This window comes from Rhea americana, unplaced genomic scaffold (genome assembly GCF_003343005.1).
Source record: "Rhea americana isolate MKP2758 unplaced genomic scaffold, rheAme1 scaffold_82, whole genome shotgun sequence".
NCBI lineage: Eukaryota > Metazoa > Chordata > Aves > Rheiformes > Rheidae > Rhea > Rhea americana.
Genome location: NW_028187001.1, coordinates 2,752,555 through 2,767,716, shown reverse-complemented (window position 1 = coordinate 2,767,716; position 15,162 = coordinate 2,752,555). Strand labels below are relative to the sequence as shown.

The 15,162-nt window shown below is 41.2% G+C and overlaps 1 protein-coding gene across 1 annotated transcript in view; it reads right to left on the bottom strand.

The window, feature by feature from the left end:
* Positions 1–1,786: 1,786 nt before the first annotated feature.
* PPEF1 (protein phosphatase with EF-hand domain 1) overlaps positions 1,787–15,162 on the bottom strand; it is a 29,177-nt gene continuing 15,801 nt past the window's right edge. The window contains exons 7-16 of the mRNA XM_085323095.1: positions 12,119–12,285; positions 10,549–10,585; positions 9,933–10,082; positions 7,704–7,991; positions 6,022–6,207; positions 5,201–5,343; positions 4,504–4,610; positions 3,426–3,589; positions 2,526–2,613; positions 1,787–2,063 (exon numbers count right to left, since the gene is read on the bottom strand). Coding sequence (XP_085179221.1) covers positions 1,870–2,063; positions 2,526–2,613; positions 3,426–3,589; positions 4,504–4,610; positions 5,201–5,343; positions 6,022–6,207; positions 7,704–7,991; positions 9,933–10,082; positions 10,549–10,585; positions 12,119–12,285 — 1,524 coding nt within the window. The 3' untranslated portion in view covers positions 1,787–1,869. The remainder of the gene's footprint in view (positions 2,064–2,525; positions 2,614–3,425; positions 3,590–4,503; positions 4,611–5,200; positions 5,344–6,021; positions 6,208–7,703; positions 7,992–9,932; positions 10,083–10,548; positions 10,586–12,118; positions 12,286–15,162) is intronic.

The window sequence follows — 15,162 nt, the reverse complement described above, 5'->3', positions numbered from 1 at the left end:
GAGGCTGTGGGAAAGGGCTCACAGTAGCACTGTCCCTCTCCACCTCGTTGCTTGGTGTCCTCGGTATGGAAACTGGTGGACACTAATGAGGAGGATCAGGGAAGCGAGAGCTCACCAAGCACCATGAGGTGCATTCAGCTCAGATGCAGAGTTCTTTTGGTTGCTCTGCAGGAGTAAGGTGTGAACAGTCCTCACAGTGCATAGATTAGAATAAAAGCGTGCTATAAATATATATTTAATACTTCCAGTGCTGCTAAAATTTTACTATAAGCTGTATGTTCGTACTCTTAATTTTTTTTTCTTTCCAGTAGAAATAAGTGTATGTTTGTTCATTCATCTGTAAAATTACAGAATAGTTCTGGAAATGCATTTTTGTATATAACTGATTAAAAAATAAGAGAGCAGCACCTTCAGCATGGGCTGCTATTACAGTCTGTGGTGATAAAGCGGGAAGGGTGCTTTTTGGTACTTTTGAAACTGTTATTCTTAAATAAAAACTAGCTACTTAACTCTGTTCATCTTTCATTAAATTTTAGAGACTGGYTAGGCTGGAACTTTTCCCCACACAAAAGCACCTTATATTTACTCTTGTCATATTTCCTAAGACTGAATTTGGCTGCACCTTAGCAGAAGCAGTGTGTTGGTTTTAGAGTGCAGTGCACAAGGTGTGTGTGTGGGGGGTCTGGATCTCCTTGCTCCCCCCATACACTGAAGAGTGGGCAAGGTTGGCACTTAAAGGAATGGGAGTATCAGCCTGTGGCATGTGGGGCTGGAGGAAGGTGGTCGCAATCTTCCATCTTAGCATGGTCCAGAAACTCAGTTTGGTATTTTACCAGCTTACTGTAGTTGATTAAAGAATTTACGCTTAACTCTTTATGCAAGAATCTTTAGGTTTGTAATATCAAAATCTGTTTACTTTTGTGTTCTTACTCATCTCCTCATTTTGAGGAAACCCAGTTCAYGTTCAGGAAAAAAAGTAGCGTTTTACTGAAATGTATGTAGGATACCAAAATACAGGCAAAAAGACACTACCTTTTTATTACTATTATTGTGAAAGCTAAAGCTTTATTTTTGTTATCTACCATATTATGATAACATGCTATGGATTTAGCCTTCATAAAGATAAATTATGACTTCTTAGCCAACACCCCCCACAAATGTAGGCAAAAGTACTTGATGGCAGAGGAAATCCATTACAAGTGTAAACACTTTTAAAATAGTATTCTTTAGATTTATGTCTGTAAACTTCAGTAAGGTTGGGTAGTGACCTGGAATGTTTAATGTCATTGCATCATGCAAACAGAAACGTTAAATGCAGAACTACGTATTTTAACTAGCTGTTTCTTCTTCCCCGTTTGTCCACTCCTGGATGGGATAGTCCACAGAAGGCCACTTTTGTTCCCATTGTAGTTCCATGTTGTTAGTCAAGGAGAGTCTGATATGTTCCTAGTGTTAATCTGTACTGTTCCTCAACTGTTCCTAAGGGCTGCTGAGAAACCTACCCAGGTTTCTCTCCTACTAGGTTATAGGTCTTACATTGGCAGTGTTCACGGAGTGGATCGTTGGGTGAGACACTACTAAGGATGAGAATAAATTRTAACACGTTAATGTGCCAGTGATACTCTAATACTGTACGTAGTGTTCTTTCTCATCTCACCTGTCTCATTATTAGCAGGTATATATCATACAGAAGAGACTAAATAAAGGCTTACACAGTGAGCACGATGCTTTTGTTTGTTCTAGCCCATGTATTTATCAATCAAGCTTACCAAATCAAGCAGCCCATTKTATGCCAGTCTGGAAACTGGTTTCCCAAGCGACCCATGACTAGTGGCAGAAAGGTGAGTAGAGACAAGGAGTTCTGCTTCTTCATTCGTTTGCCTTTTTATCTAGTCTATGAACCACATGAAAGGCCTCTAAAAATTCRTTGAAGTCAATGTTGCCATCTTTGTTGTAGTCTATGCTTTTGGCTAACTTATCAATGGCTTCGTTGTCTGTTTCGATTCCCATGTGAACACAGAAGAGTCTCCAGGTGTGGTGGAATTCCTCAAGAGAGATCAGGCCTAGAGGGGACACATGGCAGACTGCTTTTTCCAATGCTCTCTCCCCTTCCTATGTACATGTCTACATATTCTCTCACTGCAAAAAGTTACCTGCCTCTGAGGGCTTGAACATCTTTTGTGATTCCATGCCCAAGGTAAACTTTTACTTCAACCAATGATTTGGTGCTTTCCACGTTAGAATTAAAAAGGCAGTGAATACCTCAAGTGAGAAGGGAAGGGAGGTACTGGAGTCTCCAGTATTGGAGACAGGTTATGTGAAACCTTTTTTCTTGAGTTAGGCTCTGTGCACTGTCCCTTATATGGGCACAGCTTGAGTGCTTGAATTAGTCTTCACTGAACTAGAAAAATGACATCATCTCTCCTTCCTCTGTATTTAAAAGCCTTAAGGAGGAAACGCAGTTGGGACAGATAACTAGTAGCAGCTGCTAGGATATGTCCAAGCAGCAAGGAACATGGACATACCTGACTGATCTTTATCAATGAAGTTGAAGATCACCTCCAGATCCTTTCTGAATCTGCACACAGTTTCCATCAAAGCTGGCTGAACCTGCTTTAGAAATCACACAGGAAACCATTCAGACCTTGGGCWGAGTTACTTTAGCAAACAGAATACACCTATTCCCCCAAAGTTTGAGCTGTCAAATGTTAGAAAAAAATCCTTATGCTCAAGTTCCCAGGAATGATACTTTTTGTCTAGCCCTKAACAAGTAAGTGGCTGCAACCTGTCACTTTCAGATTGCTGGGTGAGGATGCAATGGGGTGGATAAGGAGTCCTTTACACCTCCTACCTTCTGTGATTAGTTGCAGAAATGCAGATAAGCTAGGGAAGATGCTGTATAGTGTACACTTGCACAGAGCTTTCTCTGTACATATGTGATTCAATCCTGCTTGTCCTTTAGAAGGAAGGAGGCAGCTACACACCAACCCTCTATGAAGTAACTGTAACAACTGGGCTCTTTAGAAGAGACCTCTGCTACCACTAAACATATAAATGCCTATCTACAAATAACTCTGTCTTACAGGTGCCTGAGTCAGCTCTGAACACTTCTGAAAAGCTCATCTCAAAGAGTGAGGGTTGAGTGCACCAGATAGGATCCGTTGCATCTCCTGAGCTACCCTGTCTAGACTCCCTTTAGAGTTAACAGAAGTTCAGAAGCAAATCTAGCATGTGAGTCATGCAGCTTATTTTAAGCATCTACCTTAGCAGGGGGTATGCTCATCTCCCTCCGCTTCCTATAAAAGGAAGCTAGCCAACTAGYTCAGATGTAGGTGTCTACCTGATTGGCAAACCACCCTCTTTTGTGCCTTCAAGCTGCACGAGAAGCTCTTCCTCCAAGATTTTCAGGATATTTTCCTCCTTACCTCCTCTACAGGTTTACCGAGTTTCAAATTATGAAAGCATGTCGCATAGTCGATGCATCCATCTGGGGTGAGCTGTGCTAACCGGGACCGCAGCATCCTCCAGGGCAGCTCCAAACACAGGACAGATTCCATTGCTTCTGCCCAGTCACTGACAGAAATTTTGCCTGCCAGAAGGGGGCAGTTCATGGTTATAAATGATACCTGACACATCAGTTGTCAGCCTTTCTTCAGCTGTTTTTAAGTTGCAAAAATAAACCAGGGGCAGGAAAAAAAAAAAAAAAAAAAAAAAAAAACTCGTAATAATGAGCAGTGGGGTTGGACTAGATGATCTCCAGGTGTCCCTTCCAAAAATTTTGTGATTCTATAACTGTGTCCAGACATGTTTTTTTAAGGTCTTTTGAAAAGAAACAACTGCTATCCCTAAAAAGTACTGCAGCTTTGTATTGTGCTGCAACTGTAGAGGAAGGTTTGGCTCAAAATCCAAGACAGAAATATGTTAAGCACTGTTTAGCTGCCAAAGTAAAAAAAATGCCATGAACTAATTGAGTGCCATTTTAGGGGCACAGATGATAACCCAGTCAGGTGAGAAGCCGTCACAAAAAAAAAGTCACATTTATGCCAGAAGTCATCAACTCTTTGCTCCCACCTGAAAGGTGCCTGTATTAATTAATCACTGACTTTTCCTCAACTGATGAGTAAGCATGTGTCACAGCCAGTCAGCTTTACGCGACTATTTCCCAGACGCAGAAGGAGTCCAGGGCCCCCTTCACCTGAGCCCCCAGTTCCCTGACTGACATCTTTCTGAAGGTGCTCCAAGTGAAGGCAGCAGCTTCCGAGCTCTTGGAACCGGATTTGCCTGTCCACAGTCCCTGCCCAGCAGCAAAAAAAAGCTGCTTTATTTGCCTGCTAACATCTGTCCTCTTGCATGGACAGGGAGAACACGTGGTCAGTCAGGCTCTGCCTCCCTCCAGCCTGACGCTGACAGGCAGAACCCCTCCTGCATGGGATTTAGCCCTTCTGCCCCCATGCAAGTAAGATGTTTTCCCCATGGTGACACCAGGCAGAGAGGGCGTATTACCTGCGCCAGTGTGATCTCTGTTCATAAATGCCTCCATGAGTTCAGTCCTGTGTGCGAATATCTTCTCTTGTAAGGCTTTTAAGGCAGACAATTCAACCGTGCTAACCCTAGGAGGAAAATATGCAAAGCAGCCCATTAAAGGGTTGCAGTCCTCCAGCAATTTAGTCTTTCATTATCAAATGCTGATATCCTTTAACATGCACTATCTTCAGAGCCAGCCTAAAAGACACTAATGGGGGAGGGAATAAAAAAAATCCCAGAAGAATAATCTGGATTTATGCGATAATCAAGTTTATGCAGGTAATTCTAAGCTGCTTTGCTTTAGTAAATCTGACCACAGTGCTACTCATGGCAAAGCTGTAATGATAAACTTTTGGGACTCAATTCATAACCGGATTTCTCCAGATTAATGCTGCAGCCTTAAAGCAGACCTGACAGACCGAAACAGGCTCTTTAAGAGTTCCCAACAATTGGCTGTTCTAACTGCTTATCCCTTTTAATTACCTCTGGGAATTGCTCAGGAAATCAAGTTAGAGCTCTTAGAACACATTTTACCTACCATACTAATTTTGAAATGGATTGTAAAATAGAAAAATAGATGCCTATTCAATTACAATTAAGCTATACATTCATAGCAGGTACTTGCATGCTGAGTACATATTCCTTCAGTGTGCCTGCATACAGTATACATCCTCACCTCTCCTGCAGATTCTGTCTGCAAGTGTTTTTACTAACTTGATACTGTATAAAACGAGGACTCAGATCAGGATTCAGTTTGATGTATGCTCCCCGGTTGCTTCCATCTTCATAATAGTTAGAGGCAGAAAAAATAGTGATAACCTGAATATAGGGGAAAAAAAAAGAGAAATTGGATTGGCTAAAACAACCCTTTGGGGGATTGAGTTTTAAAACTGATCTTAGAAAAATGTGCAAGTTAGTTACCAAATGTATATACAAAAAGTACATATGAAAAGCAGAAATCAGCGATGACTGTGTAGTTCTCCAAATTGTTTATAGTTATCAAGTCTGAGCTCCAGGCCTGTGTCTGTGGACTGTCACAGGAAGACTTCAGTTTAGACAGCAGCATGGTAACATGCTGTTCAGCGGAAACCTCTCGCTAAGATAGACCTGGTTGTCAGGATCACTGGTGGCCTCCTGTTAACACCATGTTAGAAAGCAAAGCCCAGAAGAGAAATGATTAAGTGAAATGAAAGACTTCAAGAGCCACAGAGCACCTCTGCTGCTGTATTTACACATACCATCCTCAAGGATTTTGTTTATGATGTTCACCTGTTTGCACCTGAGTGGTAGGGGCGTCCCTGCTCCCTGGAGTCGTAAAGACATTTGTTTTCAGAATGCCATAATTTGTGCTAATATCTACGCAGCACACAATTCCCTCAAATCCATTTAAAAAAAGAGGTTACTCCTCCTCTTCTAATTAATTTGGCAGGCCACTCTGTGGCCGTGTGCATGCATGAAACTCACATGCGAATTCCGCTTTACCTGCAAGCGCCTTACCTTGCCACCATGACTGATCTCGTAACCATCTTGCTTACATTCATGAGACCTGATAAGCATCTTCAGGTTGTACCTTTCAAACAACTTGGCAGTGATGTCAGGGCCAAAGTAACAGCCACCACCTCGACACTTGTTTGGTRCACAGCCCCTTTGGTTTCTTGGATCACTCCAGAGAATATCAAGGGTCTGTAAAATAGCAAATTTGAGCAGGTGAGGACAGAGAGGAAAATGCTGGCCGTAGCAAATGCCCCAAAGGACAGGGAGAAACCTGAGCTAACAAGTAGGTCTCCTGTTTTATCCCTCTAACAAACACCTGCTTCTTTGGCAGTGCTGAGGAAGTGCTTTTGGCCTGAAACCTTTCTTATACTTACGCTTCTTAAGAAACAGTATCTAAATTATGCATTAACTTTTTCAGCCAAAGTATAATTTCAGAAATGCACCTCCTCTTACAGCTGCAGGTAGTGATAGATGTACCAGGAATGGTACACAGGCTACTTCAAAAGCTGCCTACGCTTGTTTGTGCGAGRGGCATTTCATATTTCCCAGCAGGTGAGAACTGTGTGTGTTAGTGGGTTTAATCTTAAAACTGTGGGGATGGCTGCTCTAAACATGACAAGATTTGTCTTTGGCTTTATTTGGTGAGCTCATGTTTTGAGACTAGATTTCACCCATCAGCAGGGTTCAGACATAAGGCTAAATTTCCATGGTTTAATGTCAGCTAACCTGTCAGCTAATTCTGGCCAGCAGCAGCACAAGGCAAAAATGTGTTTTGTTTAAACCTCATTGGAAAAGGTTTAAGGTAACATGTTCTACTTCCCATTTGCAAGCAGGACTCAGTGGAAACTCGGTTACCTGGGGGAGTGCCAGATTTGGGGRTTTGCTTTTGTCTACTGCGTTAGTTTCTAGGTCAGATGCATATCTGGGGAAATGACATTTTCACAGAGAGGTTTGCTTCTCAAGWAGCAAAACACAACCATCTATCCCTTAAAGCAGGTGTCTGAAGAGAAATTCAGAAAAACAAACAATAAACTTGCAGACAAAATTTTCAGCTTCTAAATTGCTATGCAAATTAAGCTCTCAGAATTGTCACAATTTATGAAATTAGAGCATGGCAAGAGCTCGTATTGCCTCTAATATTCAAGAGGAAACTAACAAACATGAAGAGGACAAAACTTCCCACTGAACAATCAGCCTACATGTCTCAGGAGCTGGGTTTTGTAGGATACTATCAACATTCAGCTGCCAAAACCACAAGCAAAAAAAAAAAGAAAAAAAAGGTGCAGACTATCACTGACAGTTGCAAAGTCTGGCCTATTTAAACTGACAGCCACCTAACCTATGTACCAACRGATCCAACCACGTGAGGGCATGCAAACACATCTCATGCTGAGCTGTTTCTTCCTCCTAACAGCTAAGAAGAACATCATTTTAAATATGTGTACTTGTAAGGCATAAAAATCACAAGCCCTTATTACCAGGTCTGCAAAAAGCATGCAAATAATTAATGGCTGATTAGCGTACTGCCAAGAATGATGGGTTTCTTACTAASAAGCTACTTACAGCAGCTCCTCTCAGGCTCAAACACACACTCCGAACAGCTCACCTGCCACTCTTGTGTGTTCATATGTAATTTGTACCAACTGGTATGTAATCTGTATCAATCTGTCTTTAGTTTCACATACTTGTTGCCATTCCTTCTGGGTGGGCTCAGACCAGTCTGGGTCTGACATGGGTGTCCCAGAGATGAGGCCTGAGCTCATGCCATTCTTCACAAGTCTCTGGTACTCTTCAGCAATCGCGCAGGGGGAGGTCTCTCTTCTAGGGCTGGGCTCAGATGAAGATGCATCTTTCCTTTTCCCTGAAACATTCTGATTAGCACTGTATTTCTTGGGTGTGGTACTTGGAACTTTGTCCTTTACTTGATCCTTGATGTCTGTAACTGACTTTGGTGGCCGCATCAAAGATTTCACCTCAAAAAAAAAAAAAAAAAAAAAAAAAAAAACGAAAGAGTTAGAGGTGACGTAAAGAAGTCAGCTGAAAGGCGCATCAGCTGCCCTTGCCCGTACTCAGGATTTAATTCTACTCAATATTTAACTCCTATAATGTCCTGAACCCACAGGTCTGGTGGAAGTTGCAGGTGTTTGGCACTTGCAGCAAATTCGTTTTACATAGATGTGTGATCAATCTCTTCAGAACTGCTCTCATATTCTTAGCAAGATACATGTACTTATTCCCAGCCCCAGTCAGTCACAAGCAATGCAGCGCTTGGGCTCAGGACAGATGGTAAGTGCCTAACTTCACTGCAAGCTGAATGTCTACCTGTACCGTATACTGATGATCAAAGTACATTCCCTGCTCTGATACAGTAGCATTCTGCTAGGTTAATTCACCTGAAATTAATAGAGTACTAGCAGGATATCAGTGAATTTCATCAAGTGTTGCTTCAGGGCTTTATTGTTAAATAAACTCAACGATGTTCAATATGTATGGACATCTGCCGTTCTGGAGCTGTGTGAATGCCCATTAATATGGACTCTTCTCCAGGAGTATCTTTTTTTTCCTCTCTCTCTCTCTCTCTCTCTCTTTTGATATTTTCTCACGCTAGCTCATTTTAGGACACAAAAAAAATTCAACTATTTTACAAAGAAAAATATTTCTTCCAGGGAATCCTAGGCACTGAAACAAAAAGCCATTTCCCAATGCACTGACCACTATTTGAAGACCTGTCAATTGCCAACAGTACCAATTAAAAAACATCAGTTGGCCCCATATGCTATTGCCCAGCAGAGACTTGGTTGTGTCCCATACATGTCACACTAGCAATGCTCTCCTGTGGCAGCAACTTTGATTTGTTAATTCTGCATTTCACAGTGGCTGCATTAATAACATCCTGAGCCCAAATCTGGTGAAAAGTGGTCAAAATCAGCTCACAGATTAAGACATCTATATCCATAATACCCAATTTTAGTGTACAGTGGTATAGTCACTGGAGCCTAGACAGTGACASGTACAACCAGAAGTGTCCATTGCCCTTTTTCACATCTGTAAGATACAGAACTACACCAGACTGCTCAATAAAAAATACATTTTTGTTTTAGAAACTATTGAGGAAGGAAGAAAAAGCTCTAGATTCCACTAACACTAATGACAAAAAGTCCTCAATTCAGTTGCTTAAACTTAAGTATTTTGTGCCATTTGAGCTGTTCTGTCATATCTGAGGCATTAGCATGAGGTGGGCAGATACGAACTGGACCTAGAGGAGACCTGTGGCATAGACCTCTGAAGGAGGCTTTCTCAGTGGCAGCTAGAGGCCAGTAGATAGGACATCCCTAGGCTACCAACTACCTCCATTAACAGCATTGGATTTTTATGTCTGGGCAATGGTAAGACCTGGATTGCTACTGGATCTCCTGSGTCTCCACTGATTATGAAGAGCCTAAGTGCCTCGCTCACAAGTGGACAAGTCAATTTAATTGCAAAGTTCAGCCTGTGCCAGTGGAGGACCTGAAATGCGGAGAGCTTTCCCACAGAGAGCGGATGGCGGAAGCACAGCCCCAGGACAAAAGGCAGCGCTAAAGAGATGTTGCTAGACTGATTTCTGAAGTGTTCATGGCCTGGGCATTAAGCAGTTTTCATACTTTCTGGTTAATGTGCCATCACTGCAGGAAGGAGGTATCTATCTGAAGACTTTTAACTACTCTGAAGTCRAGACCCATGTTATTTTACAGCAGCCAAACATTTGGTTTCCAACACATACTGAATCCTCCCTCTCTGAACAGTTTTTGAAGAAAACTCTTTCCTTACTTGTTTTACATAGTATCCATTTCCTTTCCTAATGCAAACATTTCATCACTTGTACTGCTAAATTCTCTAAAGAAAACAAGTAATCCCACACGAATATGATCTCTTACCTTGTTTCTCTCAATTAAATTCAAGAAATCCAAATCGGTGGTGTCTGAAATTCCTCCATGTAGGATGAGAACTTTGCTATCAACTACAGTGGCGAGGGGAAGCCAGCTAAAGACATCTTCCAGAAGTTTCAAAATTACATTCCCGTGGATCTGTAAAAAGTACTTTTAAAAATTAGATTCTATTGTTGGCAGGTTCTGTTGCTTCTGAATTCAAGACTTTGTCAATGTGCTTGCAACAGACTGTATGAACAGTTCCACTCATTTGTGCAACACCCAGAATTGCAACATTGACAAACATGTTCTAAAATTTCCTTTAATAACTGCTTGATTGTATATAAAGCATTTCACTCTTYTTTCATCTTCTCTTGTGTACTTGAGTGGCCTTACAACTGTTATTTACTTTATCACATAGATCTCTGAGCATAAAAGGCTAACATTTATAATTGTGTTGTCAGTTATTTCACTGAAAATTCAAAATACCTTTAATTAATTACCTTACTAAAATAATTCTGCACTACACCTATATAAACTGGTAGGAATTTTCCTTGCTTAGGCAAGTCTCATTTCACATGTGCAATGCTGAGAAGAAATAAAGAGGAAGGAAGAGGACTCTTACCTTATACTTCCTCAAAACTTCTCTTGTGAAGCCATACCTGAAAATAGGACAGTATCATGAGCTGATTTGCACTATACCCTTTCTGCCTGACTTTCTGCATTACAGTGATTGCCCACAATCATCTTTTTTATCTCTTTTTCTCCTGCCATTTCTGTTCCACCTCAGTCTAAATGTGGTTTCTTCTGCTCTGTCTTAAGAATGGAGTTAAACTGATTTCTTGTACATACAAGGCATCAGGAACAGAATTCAGGCCAGTGCTTATTAGAGTGGCGTATTTCTCATCTAAATGAAACAGTTTACCTTCTAGAAACCAATGAAAATTTGCAAAGGAATCTAATGGATGTGAGGTAAAAATTCTCACAAAAATTCCCAGTTCCCTAGAGTTGTCATCCTAAATCACTTACATTTCTTAGACAGTATCATCTACAATGCCCATTTCCCCAAGAGGAACCAGGATTCTGCTTCCTCATTCTTTTAACACCAATATGTCCTTGCTGTGAAGGGCATTTTCACAACGCTCTACTTCTCAACCTGCAAATTACCCTGTGTGAAACACTGCCAACCAAAATGTACAGCAAATGGCTGCAGCTTGGACTGCCCAGGTTCTTTGCCATCTCTACCATCACCGCCTTAATTATTTAATGCCTTTCCACTGCTTTTAGGGAGAATCTTCCTCCTTTGTAGACAAGGTAACTCCTGTTGTTTTAGGTTTTTTTCTGAAGCAGTGCTGAAAAAAATGTAAGTATCATGTGAAACTGGTYCTCTTACATGGATCATCAACAGGATTTGAACGTGGGCTGCTATCCCACRTTCATGTCTGTGCTAAAGCAGCAAACGAGTTACTAGAATAGTTTAGAATTGCAGGGACCAGGATTGCTGGGTTCTTCTCACACYTAGGAGATGATTGCATCTAGGAGTAACACCTTCATTAGCCAGAGACATTGGCTATGATGTCCCTTTGGCAGCGCTGTACAGCTGAGTACAAACGTCTGCATTAGGAAATGGGGTCTTAGCTGTTCCTGAAATGGAACAGAACGTCACCTCTCAACTAATGTACCTGCCCTGTGTAGAAGTTAGGATATTTACCTGCCCCTTATGTCTGGGAAATGAGATCTTAATCAAAAGTTAAGATAAAGAAATGCCTAGGAAAAATACAAAGTAAAGAACGGAAAATAAAATATTAACTCTTGGCTTCCTGGTTCCATTTTATTGCATACTCTTATGTCTCTTGTTATGCTGTAAAAAAATGATTTAAATAAAATATAGTTTGGCAATCCATACTCTTTCCCCAAAATTATTACTCAGGGTTCCTCTAAGCCCATTGACTGCAATGGATTCTGAGTAGGCCAGAGTCAAGAAATGGGTTGCACTGAAGTGTTTGTGTGTAATGAGAATGATCTTTGCCCCCTCAAACACGTTAAAAACGCTGAAAATATACCAGGCTACCCAGGAAAACACTATCTCTGCCGTAGAGCTCAAATCTATGCCACAGTGGTTAAAGCAGCATTCAAAGACTCCAACATTTCCAAAGAAAAAACAAATGTCCCCCACCCCGGCCAGTAAAGTCTACCTCTTGTTCATGATGTAGTCTTCATGGTTTCCTCTATTCAAGTGTAAATCATTGGGGTAGATAAGAAGAAATGCAAACAGGATTATAAGTATTTCCATAGAATAGTCCCCTCTGTCAACAAAATCACCATTAAAGACATAAGGGTTTTTTTCTGAAGGTAGACCATTCTGCAGAAGGAAACAAAAACAAGGAAATTGGGAGATCCTGCTGTGTTACTGTAATGAAAGAAATAGCATTCCAAATGAGATCACATTGCTAAAAAWTCTGCAAGAGAGTCTGCATAATAATAGAGATTTAAAATGCAATACTTCTTTATTTCCTCTGCTTAGTGCAGACACCTCCACACCAGACGACCTGTACAAGCCATCAGAGGAGAGATGACCTCCCTGTCTGTTCTCATGTTGCTGTCTTTAATTCTTTTCTCTATCTATTAAATGAAACTGAAAGGAACATTATTCTTCCAGTAAAATACTACTTTTCTGTTAATGCAATTGCTGGCAGGAAGCTATGCACTTACAAACAGAAGAGAATCATTCATTTTCAATGTGAGACAACAACTTCGTGAAAAAATCTCCTATGACACAAGTCTGAAGGTCCTTATGTTTCCTTACACAGTAAAAAATCAGATTTCATATACTTACACTGTTCGCAGTCYGTGCTTCTAAAGTTCCTAAGAAGGACTATAGTCCAGAGACATTCATCAAAATCTACAAAACCATATTCCAATTGTAGAAGCCACTCTTACAAGGCTTGGCAGCATTGCAAAACATCACACCTACTGCATAGTGCTACTGCCCGAGTGTCCAGCACTTCCTACATTCCTATAGCATTCCCTGGTATACTGCCTTAGCGCGGTTACTGTGGGACGTACAATTTGGTCAGTGACCCAGCTAAACTCTTAACCTGAACCCGTTTTTGGTCGCAGTCRGTACCCTGTATTTATTAAGAAGGCCAAAATGCGGTAGTCATCCTGATCTCTTGCTTCCTACAGCGGCACAATTTGGAATGCTGTAAATACAGCTTGCAATTTTTGACATAGCTTCTCCCCTGCTCTCTCCAGGTTAACTTAGAAGAGGCATGTGTTGGCTCTGGGCTCAAAAGGGTGACAACTTATGAGACTGACAGTGTGGTGGGCTGCAGTGGTTTGAAAAAGAAAGAAGGGGTTTCAAGAGTGGAACACACTAGGCAGACTCAGCAGCAGCTCAAGGAAAGATGGATTAATCAAAGCTTCGCTTTACAACTAACAGGTATGTGGATTACCGGCAGATTGCCAGCATACGCACAGCCGCTCTGCAACTGTAGCGCTCACAGAAAGAGAGCTCTTCATTCTTCTCCTAGAAAAGCTTAGCCACTGCTCTTAGTTTTAAGTAAGAGTTTGTTTTGGACTTTCACCTTTGATGTGACATTTAGTTCTGTTCCACACTCATGCTAAGTTTTTATTTCCTCTTCTGCAATTTTGACCAGCAATAAGAGCAACACTAAATTAAAGGGTATTGCAGCCTCTGACATGTCAAAGAGGGGCATAAGGCCCTCTAATGATGAGTAGAAAAGTGTTGTGGGGTCACTTGCTGCTGGACATCATTACTGTATCTTCTGGGCTAGTGATTAATTAACTTCCCTCTGTCATTTGTCTTTTCTCCAGCCTCAGGGCACTTCTATCCATAGCATCCATTCAACAAGCTAACTGAGCAATACATAATATAAAATTCAAGGGTCTCAGTGAATTTCAAGAAATTCTGTAATTCAACAACGAATGAATCTTTAAACAATCTTTAAAAATCAGTTATTGAGAAAAAGGTAATTATCTTGGCACCACCCAAACTGTTTTTAAAAACTATATGGAGTTACAAGTAGCTTTGTATTGATAATCCACAGCCTGCTAGCTTCTGTGTGTTTGCTGCTATTYATGGTTTGGAGGTTTGTAAATGAACTGTGATTAAGGCTCCCTGGAGAGAGCCCCATTCTGGAGCAGAGCAGCCCRGACTCAAGCCTGCAAAATGCTCCAGGTCAGGTCTTCCCAGCTCCGCGCAGAACAGWCTTCACTACACGCTTCCTGGGGGTACCACTTAGGATCACACTACTTTGTTTCAAGGTACAGGTGGTTCTTGCCACCTCTGCGGAGGAAATCCCTTCTAACTTAGAGTTGAGGTGTCAGGGAACAGGAAAAAATGGATCCMAGGGGCTGAAGGAATTTGCTGCTCAGCTGAGTAAACTGTTCACAGGCGACAGGAAATACAGYGTCTATTCATTTGCTTCTACATATCTAGGCAGCTCTATCATGCGCTCTCTATTTTCTCAACCACTTTGAAATAGTAACAAMATACTCCCCCATTTTATGGAGTTTGGTGGAAGGAGTCCCCTAGAAGCTTAACAGTCAGTGAATGACTGGGGTGAATCGTGAAATCTGTGGGAGCTCTGCAACTGAATTTATTAGAGCTGGGTTTTCATCCTTGCTCTAAGATGKTTTTTTCTTCTTGGAACATCCCATTAGAGTAGCAAAAAGAATCATCTTCTGCCTACTCTAAAAGAGCAAATTTGAGGCCAGCTCCTGATGTAACTACACCTGMGTATCTATCTTCAAAACAGCTCTTTTGTTCCATCCCAAGAGTGGTAGATGAAACCAATCTGAATCATACACTGTTTTAATAACCAGTTTGAAAAAGGAGGATTGTCTAATTAAAGCAACAGCTTAAATACAGCAGGCCAAGGATCAGCTAAACATTAYTGATTCACATAAAAAGCTAAACCCTGTAGAGGTCTGCTTATGCTTAAAATAAATAGGCTTCAGGTGTGCACTTGGATAAAACAACCAAGTCTTCCACTCWGCAAATGTCAGTTAAAGTGTATCAGAGCTGGAAGCACAGGGGAATTGCAGCATTTAAGCAGCTGGTTTAACTCATTACAGCCTCCTTTCAGTGTGGATGAATATATAACCATCAGACAGAAACTCTCTCCCACTGAAAATTCAAATCAGAGGGAGTATCTGCTACATGAAAGGTGGTGATTCATACTAGAGAGAAATGTGAAACAAAATACAGGAAAAT